General features: G+C 39.4%; 1 protein-coding gene across 8 annotated transcripts in view; it reads right to left on the bottom strand.

The window, feature by feature from the left end:
* Nucleotides 1–13,316, bottom strand: part of SLC25A13 (solute carrier family 25 member 13) — a 210,676-nt gene that overhangs the window by 54,918 nt on the left and 142,442 nt on the right. For all 8 annotated transcript variants that reach the window (XM_054237282.2, XM_078342730.1, XM_078342732.1 and 5 more), the window contains 2 exons: nt 8,538–8,590; nt 7,114–7,194 (listed from right to left, as the gene is read on the bottom strand). In XM_054237282.2, the coding sequence (XP_054093257.1) occupies nt 7,114–7,194; nt 8,538–8,590 (134 nt within the window). The remainder of the gene's footprint in view (nt 1–7,113; nt 7,195–8,537; nt 8,591–13,316) is intronic.

The following is a 13,316-nucleotide window of genomic DNA, read 5'->3' as shown; positions in this document are numbered from 1 at the left end:
GAGAGAGTAACCCATTCCTAATGCTGTCTTAAATCTCAAGAGCCTTCAATTTCATTTCATAGATATCCTTAAAGTAAACATTCACTTGATTATCTTCACTCTGGTGAGTTTCTGCCCCTGGAACTATAAGCAATCTAGAGAATGAATGGGTTCTAGGATCAGCAACAGACCCTCAGAGAAGACATGGGATGGGCTACAAAACCTTCACAAGGTGGAGGGCAATGAAGATGTTCCTAGCCCACAATACTGCTTACTGAATTCTCCAGTGGTAGCTGAAATTCCTTTGCTATTATTCCTATTAAGATGTTGAGTCTAATTGCTCTCCTCTTGAGTCTAGGCCAGTCTAACTGGCTTGTCTCACCAATAGAATGCACTGGCAGCGACCTTCAAAGCCAAGTCATAAGAAGTCTTGTTTCTGCCCAGGACTCTTACGATGCCTGCTCTTGGGAAGCTCCCTCTCAGAATCAAACTGTTAAGGTTTGCAAAGTCCAAGCTACACAGAGAAGTCATAGCAGGTGCTCTGAACTGCAGCCCCAGCTGCTCAGTTACAACAGTGAGCTGCCTTGGATATCTATCCTGGTTGACCCTTCTGATGAGTCTGGCCCCAGCTGCCCCTAGCCCATACCATATAAGGATCTCAAGTGAAAACCTCCCAGGGTGAGCCTAGTCAATTTACAGAGTCACAAGAGAGAACAATAATAAATACTTACTTGAAGTCACTAAAGTTTCAGATTATTTGTTATGCAGCAATAGATAATCAGAACAGCTCTCTTCCTCAATGACGGAGAAACACTGAAATCATTCCCATTAGGAAGAAAGCCTTGGGACTGGGATTGGCATGCACTGTGGACACAGGATGCAATTAAAATAATTTTTAGAAAAAGGATGCTATGCTATCCAGTAGAGGAAATCAATCAGTAGAGAAATTACAAATAAGCAGGTTCACAAAGACCAGAGATTTCAGGAGCACCTGAGGTAGCTGAGGTCCCTATCCAACTGCCATATCCAAATTCCAATAGACCCATTTCATTCCGCTCCACCCAAAAAGCCTAACTGAAACATTCATTTTCATACAATCCTATATATATATATATACACACATTAGAAATTTAAAAGTAGATGCTAGAAGAAGACTAGCACTTAAGTCATGATTTAATTATTTCATACATATTATCTCATTTAATTTTTCCCACAACCAGGCGAGGTAGTGCATTAAAGATGTCCGCAACAACATTGTTGTGTCTCCCATTCAGAGGTAGATTATTTTCCCTGCCACTGAATCTGGCTGGCTTACAAACTGTTTTAACAAACACACTGTGGCTAAATTAATGTTGTATAATCTCAAAAACTGGGCCTGAGAGTCTTCTTGGCTTCTTATTCTGCTCTCAGAACTCACCTTCTTAAGTCTGACACCACAGTACAAGGAAGCTTACGCAGCTATGCCACATGGTAAACCTGTCCCCACCCCAGCCCTGGCTCCAGCTGAGCTCCAAGCTGGTTGCCATTTTTGTGAGGACATTTTTGACCTTCTAGCTGCCTCAGTACTCGAGCTGAAACCATGGGTAAGAGGCAGAAACCACGGGAAAGAGGCAGCATTAATGAAAAAGAATAAACTATTGTTTTAAACCACTAAGTTTTGGAGTGGTTTGTTATACAGCAATAGATAACCGAAAGAGAAAGTTGCTATCTCAATTTTATAGACAAGAAAACTGCAACTCAGAGAAGGTGAGTAAGTTGTCTAATCCTTGATTCACATCTGGCAGGTGAAGGCCCTGGAACCCCCAAACTGACTAAAAGCCCATGTTCTTCCCAGTGAACTGGACTGCCTCTTGTTAGATGTGATTATTTTTACTACAAATGGCTATGATTTTCAAAAGGATTAACTTTCAAAAAAAAAATTCCTGTTGGCAATTTTCAAAAATTAGAATGGCAAATTTTTAAAAGGAACAGTTTCACTTTGTAAAATGATCTCCATCTATATGCTTTCTACTCTTGGTGATCTGGGAATCATCGTAACGTATGGCTTGGAGAGAAAGGTGGTAAGTTTTATCGTTAATGATGGGAAGGGGTTTGACTAACATTAAAGAAAATATATAAATGAGTCCATTACCAGATTTGTCATTGATTGGCTGTGAAGGCTGATAAGATCACTTTTGAGTGATTTTAGCTTGAAAATTCTTTTATTTAACCAATATTTTCAGAGTCTACAGGTTACCATGCAATGCCCATAGTCCCTGGGATACATCAATGAATAAGATCCCTGCCCTTGGAGAACTTTCACTCTACCATGAAGGGGATAGCAAATAAACAAAAATCATGAAAAATAAGTTATATAGAATGCTTGAAGGTGGTAAGAACCATGGGAGCAGGGGAGGAAGTTGGGGAGGGGAAGGAAGGCTGACAGGCAAATAGGGAGTATTTGCTGGCAGTGGGGAAGGTTAACATTTTAAAACTTACTAAGTATCGTGTATATGTTTAAATCATAAGACTGAAGAAATGACTGTCGTCTAGGGAGAAACCCAAGTAACCAAAAACTTGGTTAAATGAACACACTGTTCCAAGCATAAGTCCATCTAGAAACCTACACACCTGTAACAGACATATGCAGTATCTGCCACATTCCAACACTTGAAAATAATACTGCCATTTACTATCATTTTCTGACAAGCAAAGCACATGAGTTGCACTGATGGGGATAAATGCAAAGGCATCAATCTGGGAATCATATGAGTTGATCCTATAGCATGGGTTAGGATGAAGCATTCAAAAACAAATATTCATACTGCTTAGGATATTCATAGGTAATTAAAAAGTAGAAATACATGCTTAGAATGAAAAACACCAGTGTCAGGACAGAGTTTTCTCTTGGGAGATAAGGGAGTGGAAAGCAATTTGGGTAGGTACATGAGGGCCTCCAACTGCATTGTCAAGTTTGCCACCAATCTAAGTGGTAGGCACACTTGTGCCTGTATCTTTGTGTTTTTCAAAATTTTTCAAAATAAAAATTAACTGCAACTGAATTTAATGTAAGAGATGAGTAATAAAAACTTGGTTTAAAAACAGTATTTGATACGTGGCTGGACAAACTGGCATAAATATATCATGCATATGGGAATCACCATCATAGTGGGAATTAGGCAGGCAACAGCATTAGGGTCCTACTTATTTACAGGGGAGGGTAATAAGATTACTCTTCATTCCACGTTTTCCCAACAGTGTTATTCTCATCAGTCCCTTTCAGAACCAGTGACACAAGCATATAAATTATTTTTCTTACTCAAAATGCACTCAGAATGAATATAAACTTCTATAAACACCAAATGTATTTAAAACATGCACACTCATACACACACGTGTGTGCATCACAATTAAAAAATATCCTGGACCCATTATCAAAGGACAGTAGTTTAAAACATGTTAATGTCTTTCCAAAAATTACTACACAATATTATTACTTTCTATTGGTGTATAAACAGTATTTATTAAATATGGCTTTAAAAGACAGGTTCATACTTTTGTGACTTTCTTTCTTAGTAATATTAGATTTATTTTCATGTCAAATAAATTAATCATCATATTTATATTTCTTCCTTAAAACTTGTCATCGCACCATTTGTATTCCTTACCTGGTGATTTTTTTTTAAAGATCAAAGGATCAAAAGCTAAAGACTCCAGACTCCTCAAGATTTCAACCTAGATGCAACTAGATGTATAAAAGTCATACACTTATTTTATGGAATGAAGCACTGCAGCCTACAGATCATATTGCATTACATATGCTATTTTTCATTTTTTTTAAACTAGCAGCAAAAAAAGCAATGAAAACAACATATTCAGAGATAATATGTCAGTTTTCAGAATCATTGGGATCCTAACTGGAAGTGGCTAGTGGTAACAGAACCTCTCTCCTCTGCCACAATTACTGAGAGTTTCCATGGTCACTAACAGAGATTCTCAATCACATCCCTCTAAAGGCGCCAAGCTTTTGATCTGAGAAGGGGAAAGATGGAAAAAACAGAAGGTATACATATATTTCGTGCAGGGAAGACTGAAGGTCCAGGTCTCCGTCAGAACTCCCACAACTACGAGCCTAATTTAGAATGCAGGAACCCACCTTATGGAGAAAACACAACCCACAGAGAATTCTTTCAGATTTAGAGTTTGTAAACCCCAGTCTCAGCATCGCGTTGTCTTAAACTGTGCTGACTGTATCACCACTGTTAAAGTATGTATCTATGAAAATGCTCGGAAAACTAAGCCAATTTTTGAACAATGCTCTAAACTAAAACTAATCTCACATGCAAAATATGAGTTTAAAAATAAAGTTAGATTTGCCCTTTACCTATATCAATGAAACAGGAGAGTATTTATTAATCTCTTCAGTTACAGGCTTTATTATACCAAAAACGATAAATGAGAAATGTGATAAATTTTATTCCTTTTTAGTCACAATGATTTTTTTCCCCTCCAAATTTACTAACACTTTCATTTTTCTAAAAAAAATACACAACAAAACAAATTGTTTAGCTAAACACTATTAAGTTATGAGACAAAGCTCTCCCTGTGTATGTACTTTCCTCATTTTTGCAGAAAACAGATCATAAAACAGAATAAGCCTGGTTCAAAGAAATGAGCAGCTTTGGTTACAAGTGCAAAAGTCAGGCATGTGTACTAATTCTCAGTAATAATGAAGCAAGGTGAGCTCCCCAGGGACTTAAAAGTCAGCACCTAGCAATGCTTGAAAGAACTAAGATGAAGAACCACTCATGTGACACAACCTTACAAAACCCTTTGTATTCCCAATAGGACAGAAGAGGCTACGGAACTCACAACAACCTTCTAAGGTGTGTGACTGACTCCAATTATAGGGAAAACTTTTCCAAAGCCTGCAAAAAAAAAAAAAAAAAGATGCTGCTGCTACTTAAAAAATGCATGACCAGGCGCAGTGGCTCACGCCAGTAATCCCAACACTTTGGGAGTCTGAGGCAGTTGGACTGTGAGGTCAGGAGATGGAGACCATCCTGCCCAACATGGTTAAACACCATCTCTAGTAAAATACAAAAAACATTAGCTGGGCATGGTGTTGTCGGCCTGTAGTCCCAACTACTCAGGAGGCCAAGGCAGGAGAATTGCTTGAACCCAGGAGGCAAAGGTTGCAGTGAGCCGAGAGAGAGAGAGAGAGAGAGAGAGAGAGAGAGAGAGAGAGAGAGAGAGAGAATGGAATCATCCATCCCTCTACTCAGAGATCTAAAGGGACCTGGGTTGACTGCTACCTACAGGATTGCTTACCTGAAAATAAACTCTTACTTCTTAAAGTAATGACTGGGGGAAAAAAGGCAAGGGAGAAGACTTGAAAAGCTAAGGACCACTGTCTACCTCTTTGAGATGAATGACGGCAAACCTCATTTCACAGATATTTTAAGTAGCTGTAAAGCCTAAGTGGCTCCAATTTTAAGCCTGTGTTTAGATCAGGTTTGAAAAGGGCTACATCTCTTTACATAACAAGGCACCACTTTTGATGCCAATGTGCTTTGTGTTTGAAATGGGCAAGCGCATATGCAAAAACAAGACCACCTACAGATGGTACCTAGAAAGTACATGCCACAACCAATCTCTTTGGCACCCAGAGGCATGTGCAGGCAAAATGCTTTCATTAAGAAGAAAATAAACTTCCAGGCATCATGCCATTATGATTGCCAACATCTTGAGTAGTATCACATAATTTTACATGTTAATTCTTACAGAAATCTATAATCATACCTTTTCAGAAAGTTTAAAATGTAACTTAAAAAAAAAATCCCCACCTGACCTACCAAAAAGCCCTGCTATATCCTGGGCCCTGCAACAAACTGAAGGACTAGGCTAGATGCAGCCTATGGATATACCTTTTCAAAAATTAGAAAATCTACTTACTCAAATGGAAACTGCAGAGTTGTTTTAAATGGAGAGTATTTACGGGGAAGAGCAACTTCTAAAATTCTCTTTGCTTATTATTGTGTGCCCTTTTTATTTAGGACATTAAAGGCTCCTTTTTTTCGTCCTGAATGCTCCTAAAGTTACAGAACAAGGGGATCCTGCCTGGCCACCTCCGACAGGTCAGTGATCAAACAGAGAGTCAGGCAGTAGCCAAATTCCATCCATCTCTAAAGAATACCAGGAGCTAGGACTTCTTAGCTCCTGCTACATTTAAGGAACCATCATTCAATGTTAGATAGGACAATAACTCCTTTCCACACAAACATTTAATATTCTCAGGTATTTTCCCAATGTCTAAACTCAAGGATCTTCAAGAAAAAAATTACTTTAAGAATACTACTTCCTGCCTAGAGTAAGCCAATTAAAAAAAATGTGACTTCCTCTTTTTTATAAGAAATATGTTTAAATAAAAAAACACCAATATTGTATTGCCTGAGTGATCAAAGCCTGGTATTTAACCAACCTTATCTTTAAATAGCACTAGTCTTTGTATAAGAGTTTAATTTACCTAAAGTATTTACATTCACATGAACAAACCAGTACATGAGATAAAACGAGACACAACGTTTTGCTGAGCTTCAGAACAAGATGCAGGTTGTTCATCCATATAAGGAAACAATCATGCCAAGCGTTTTTGACAATGCAGAGCACACTCAGCCAGTTATTTCCCAGCATTGTTCTCCCAAGAGCAGTGGAAGCTTGAACAGTTGCTGCCACTTGTAAGGCAAAGCCAAGCAGAGAGCTATGGTTGCTGACTTTAAACTACAAATTTTAGTGCCTGACCCAGCAGAGGGTGCCATGAGGAAAGAATGTACTAAAAATTAACTTTAGAAAACGTTAGCAAAGATTTTTGAAAGGCCAAACACTTCTGCCATAAATGACTTCTATTGCAGAACAAACCACAAGCAATGATGAATTTAATAGGCATGATTTAACAGGCAGTAAGATCAGAAACATTTACCCTTCTACTTCTGGAATGGTTCGCCTGTCTAGGAAAAGCCGAGGTGCCCTAGTAGACTCTGCCCTTGTGCAGGATCTGTGGTTAAACAGAAGCCTTAGTCCACACCTGTTGACCATGGCAGTGATACATATGTGAAGCAAGTCTTTTCAGTGTAGAGATCTGCAAAAGGTACTTACACAGCCTCCAGCAAGAATTTCTGCTGCAAGTGGGACCGAACCATCTTTGTGCATAAATTTATCCCTCACAAAATCATTCACCTTGAAGAAAAATATTTATAGAAGCTGATGAAAAATATAAAGAAAGTCATTAAACACTTATAAATAGGTATCTGTCAATATATGCTATTTTTTTCTATCAGTCTATTGGAATAATCATAAACTGCACAAATTAAAAGATCTTTAGTTTGAGAAGTACTCTTAATAGCATAATACAGTTTAAAAAAATTAAAAATGTACATACATCACTGATGTTTCAGGAGAAAAAATTAAAAGATAAATGGCTTACAAGCCAAAGATATGTTCCGCAATTACAATAGCTTAAGAAGGGAGACATACTGACAACAGTGACAAAACAAAAACATGTATCTTACAACCTGTTTTATAAGCCTTGATTAAAAATCACTTTCAAGTCTTCTAACAAGAATTAATCTAAAATAATACTCATCATGGAGATAAATTTGGCTGAGCAGATTTTTTCAGCTTAGAAGAAATTCAGTATCTAAAAATTCCTCAAGATTCTCAAAGAACATAAATTACATTAATTAATTAATATAATATACTCTTAAAATGGTATGTCCTAGTAGAAATTTTAAGAAACAGTCATATCTTCTTGGCAGACATGCATCAGAGAAGATTAGCTATCCCAAGGTCACATAATAAAATGGTAAAATAAGAATTTCAAGCTCCAAAGCTACACAGCCCAATCTAAAGCTAGAGTTTTACTTTCTGGGGCTTTATGGCCTTAGAGATGCAAATATTTGTATATTCCACAAACACCTAAACTGAGTATCAACCATCTGTCAAATGTGAGCCAGGCACTGGGCAAATAATCTGATGAAGGATCAACTTCAACTAGAACCCAGATCCCTCAACATTTGGTTTTATAGAACACACCACAACCATGAATCGTATAGAAGAGCAGGTATAATAGAAAGACATGTCTAGAGTCAGACAGGTTTGACTTTAAATTCTAGTTTGCCCACTCATGATTTGTGTGAACACAGGTAGGCTATTTAAGCCCAGTAGGCCTCACGATCCTTATCTGTAAACTGTGGATCATACTTTGCTTGAGATTAAACCAGTAAGAGGTAATATATGTCATGTGCCTAATACGGTAGATACTGAATGGAAATTAGCTGCTGCTGCTGTGATGATAACAATGATAGCAGCAACCACAAAAAGTTTTCAGGTTTATTATCACATTTTTGGAGGTTCAATGCTAAATGGAGAATAATGAAAAACTGCGTGTGGTGAGTTCCCCTGCTTTCAAATTAGCTAGCACCTCTGAGCAAACAAACCTGCTCTTTCCTATAAGAATACCTGCTAGATTCTTGAGTATGTGCAAAATCCCTTAATAAGAAGCACTAACTCAAAAGACTTACTGTAAGTTTTATGGCCTTCTCTGGGGCAACTCCCAATAACTGCGGCAACAGACCTAAAAATCAACAAAAAGTAGAAGTATATTAAATAAATTAGCATTAACTAAACAAATCAACAGTTCTACAGAGGGGATCACCACTTAAAAACTACTTAATCTCTGCTGCAATTTTCTGCTATTACCCTTAATGAGAATATTTGAAATGGAATGTTTAAGTACTAACTTCTAACAGCCGCATCAGGCCCAAGTACATTCCATCTCACATTCTGGATCGTTTGCACATTGGGTAAATCAACAGTATTACAGATATAGGAAATCTCATTATTCCCCCAAAGTCTGCTCCTTCCCTTCTGCCTTCTAAATCAGTGGACCACTAGATTTTCTAAATCAAGAACCACTTTTGGGGAAGGCAGTTAAAACACTTAGTGGAGTTACATATCTGAACTAAAAAAAATGACATCATTTTCATTTGTTCTTCCTAAGGAAAAAAACATTTTTTAAAATCACAATTGTTTTTTCTTGGAAATACACACTAAGCTAACCATGAGGGTAGGAGTGTCTTGTACCTTGTGTCATACATTGAGAGAAGTTCATGGTGCTATTCTTCACTGGGAGTACAATTTTCTAATTTATCTATGTAAGAAGGTCTACTTGCAGCCTCTTCTGAGAGGCCAGCCCTGCCCACACTCTCTTCCTAAAGGAGCAGCCTGAGAGGTCACTAGCTTGAATGCTGTGTGTATCCAGCCTATAGGTATGTTTTATTGAGTAATAAAAAGTTCCAAACATAATCTGACCTCCTTGTAAGAAAGATCAATGGGGCCATGCACAGTGGCTCATGCCTGTAATCCCAGCACTTTGGGAGGCCGAAGCAGGTGGATCACCTGAGGTCAGGAGTTTCAGACCAGCCTGACCAATATGGTGAAACCCCATCTCTAGTAAACATTACAAAAATTAGCCCAGCGTGGTGGAAGGTGCCTGCAGTCCCAGCTACTCAGGAGGCTGAGACAGGAGAATTGCTTGAACCCAGGCGGGTGGAGGATGCAGTAAGCTGAGATTGTGCCACTATAGTCCAGCTTGGGCAATGGAGCAAGATTCCATCTCAAAAAAAAAAAAAAAAAAAAAAAAAAAATCAGTGAACTGATAGACATAATAGTCAGTTCATAGGTTCATTTCTGACCTAACTGACCCTGGGCTTCTTTCTGACATCCCAGCCAACTGCTCTATTTCATGAGGCTCCATCTTTCAGAGAGAAACCATGCAAGGCGGTGCCCACCCTGCCCTGATGCCTGCACCTCAATGAGGACAATTGCCAGTTTCCATTTTTATTGCTCTATTGATACCCTCACAATTAAGAAATTTTTGTCTTTGCTCATAGCCTTATAAAGGGGGAAAACTAAATAGATGAAGGCAGCTTCAAGTTTTAGGAAAAATGGGAGAAAGCCCATTTCATTGCAGAACTAAACAAGGATATGAATGGTGATGCTAATGAAAATTTTCTTTAAAAGTACATCATGTTTATTACATGCCGGGTACCATTTAAAAAACTTTATTAACTCATTTAATCCTCATAACCACTCTACAGAGAGGGAACCAAGGCATAGAGAGATAAAGTAATTTCTTCCAAGTTGTAGTGAGCCTTAGCCATCTTACTCAAAAAATCTATACCTTTACACACCACTCAACTCTGTGTTAATATGCAAACGTGTATCTGCATCTCACACCCAGCTGCTTTTGTTCACTTATATAACCTACCTGGATCCTATAGCATTTGAATTTGCAACCTTTCTTTTTTTAATTTGTTATTTGTAATAAAGTGACAAGGTCTCACTATGTTGCCCAGACCAGTCTCAAATTCCTGGCCTCAAGCAATCCTCCTGCCTAGGCTTTCCAAAGTGCTGGGATTACAGGTGTGAGCCATCTCACCTGGCCTGAGTTTGCAGCTCTTTTCTAGGCAACCATATTACCTAAGCCTGCTTCATCCCCAGGGCCACAACTGACTAGACAATGTAAAACACGTAGAAGATACGCAACTCAGGAGTTCAGCAACCTGAGCCTGCTACCAAAAATGGAGCTGACCAATGAGGATGCCTTCCCCAGGAGGATGACTGACAGTCCTTAGAGAGGAGGTGACAAGTTAGCACAGAGGTAACAAAATGTAAAGATGTCATGGGTGGAGCAAGGAAAGCAGCTAATTGGAAGCCACGCCTGTGCTAGTATCACAAGAAAGCAGAAACCACGAATAAGCAGAGGAAGTACAGATGAGAATGTGGAGCAAAAGGAATGGAGACTTGAAAGAGAGAATGCACACAGCACACGAAAGGCACACAGTAGGGAGAGCCAGTCCTGATCACCTTCGGGTGATCCACTGAGGCCAGGCTCCAGTGCAGCTCCTGCTCTTGGATCCCTGAGATTTCTGTCTTCATTCTCTCTTGTGTTAATGCTTATCAAAAGCTCCCCTAAGCTCTTGCTAGCTTAAGTGGGGCTGTGCTCTTTAGAATCTAAATGAGCTGAAGCAGCATATGAGAAAAAATGGGAATATGGAACACTTTGGGCAAAACAAGCGCTCTTATCCAAAGCAAGCATTCTCTCCTAGACTATACTCATGACACTCACTCACTGATCTTTCAATAAGGTATCTATAATTAGAGAAAACTTGGTTATTACCTAATCAAAGTACAACATTAATTTCTACTAGTAATATGAGGGCATATGCCTGTTTAAACTGCAACTTCACATTTGAAATTTCCATCTTACTCCCTGTATTCAGGTCAAGTACCAACATGTTTAGTTAAATATTTACTTGCTAGATGTATTTTTCTCATCATTAAATTGTAGACCAAAACTGTGGAAGGGTTGAAAACAACTGTGATTTAAATGATGATCTCTTGTCTCTATAACTATCCTGTGACAGGCTTTTTAAATGACTGATAAAAAAACAGCCGACAGAGCCAAATGACTATGGTGTTAGATACAATCACTTCAGCCAGCCTTTCAAACTACTGAGATTTATCTTTCTCGCCATAAATTTAGTAATGCATTGTGAACAGCAAAAAACAAAAGAGAAAACCCTGTATTTAAGACTACAAAGAAGGCAACAAATAGCTATTTGTTCAGTAAACATTTACCAAATCCTTCTCAGTGTGGCTGGTACTGGGAGGAACTGGGATGAACGCAGTAAGACTAGTGCCTCCCTTTAAGAAATTCAGAGTTTAGAGGCAAAGGGAACCTTAGTTGTCTTCACCTGCCAGGTGGGGGGCAAACCACCTAACAACAGCATGTGCTGCATACCAGACCCCAGGGGCATCACAGGACTATGAGAACCCAGTGGAGAGAACCAGTTCTTCTCCCTACAGGAGGGAGAAAAACATCAAAGAAGAGGAGATATTTGCCCTGGGGCTTCAAGGGTGAGCAGAGGTTCTCTGGAGAGCAGAGACAATGAGCAGAATGGAGGGCAAGGTATCCAGGCATAGGAAACAGTTGGTGTGCAAAGGCACATCTTAATGCTATGGCATGGAGTCAGGGCATTGGAGGCTGTGCCTGGATCACAGAAGACCAGATAATAAATAACAATATTATTAACAGTAGTGATTGTCAGATCTCCATATGCAAGACTGGAGCCTGAAACTCTGAAGTCCTGCTTGCCTTGCTGATGTTCTCCTACCACCCCACCACCCATCCCCACCTGTGTTCGCCATTGTCCCTGATTGCCCAGCTTCTCTGGACAAGCCCCTCACCCAACCCTTCCATCTTAACTGTTCTTATGATAATGTGAATACCTCTTACCCATCCTGCCATCTTAAGTGCTTTTCTGCCTCATTCCCACCGGCCATTGTAACTGAACTTGTGGTCATGTATACTCCTTGCCCCTACCTCCCACCACTGTAATTGATCTTACTCTGCAACACCCCTGCCCCCCAAAAAACTACCCCAACCTATAAAGCCAATTCTCACCTTACCCCCTTTGCCCGTCCTTTCTCAGATTTGGCCCGCTTGCACCCAAGTGAGAAATAATATGGCCTTGTTGCCCATACAAAGCCTGTTTGGAAGATCTCTTTATTAAATGCATTTAATATTCAGTAGTATTGGACAAGAATAACAGTGATAATGACAAGAGTCAATATTTGGAGGCGTTTGCTACATCCACATACTATTCTGTGTGTTTTATGTGAATGAACACATTTAATCCACACAACAGTGTACTCAGACAGTGGCTTTTGTTTTATCCACAGCAAATGAAGAAGAAACTGAGGCTGACTTTGAGGGAGCTGCCCGTGGTGGCTCAGCTGTTTGATGGGGGAGCAGGGTTCTGCCCAGGCTGTCCGGCTCCAACCTATGATCTTACCTGGTACACTGCACAACTTCTCTCCCAGGCCACACTAAGGAGCATGCACCAAATTCTGTAGATGCATGCGGTGGGTTTTAGGGCAAAATGTTCAAAAAGTAAAATGTTCTAGAGGCAGGTGAGGGATAGTTTGCAAAAGCAGAGGCAGTTAGAGAAATTAGGAGGTTCAAGTAATATCATCAGAGGCCCTGATTTTCATTATATTAAATGATTAACTTCAACTTAGAGTAAAACAAAAGCACATCCACTCCTAAGACTTAGGCCAGATGCTGGCACTCAGGGAGTTGTTGATAAGAACCATTCTTGTGGTGACTACCCTGTCTGGTTAAACAGGAAAACGAAGGTGGCTATGGATTATAATCTGAGGCCCACTGCAGATGTGGGCCTTGAAAACTGAGTCTTGGGTAAATGCTCTTTGTAAGAAAGTCATGATCCGTGAAA

Source organism: Callithrix jacchus, chromosome 11 (assembly GCF_049354715.1).
Source record: "Callithrix jacchus isolate 240 chromosome 11, calJac240_pri, whole genome shotgun sequence".
In the NCBI taxonomy this organism is placed as follows: domain Eukaryota; kingdom Metazoa; phylum Chordata; class Mammalia; order Primates; family Cebidae; genus Callithrix; species Callithrix jacchus.
Note: the sequence above shows the minus strand (reverse complement) of the source record. Positions and strands in the feature narration are given on the sequence as shown.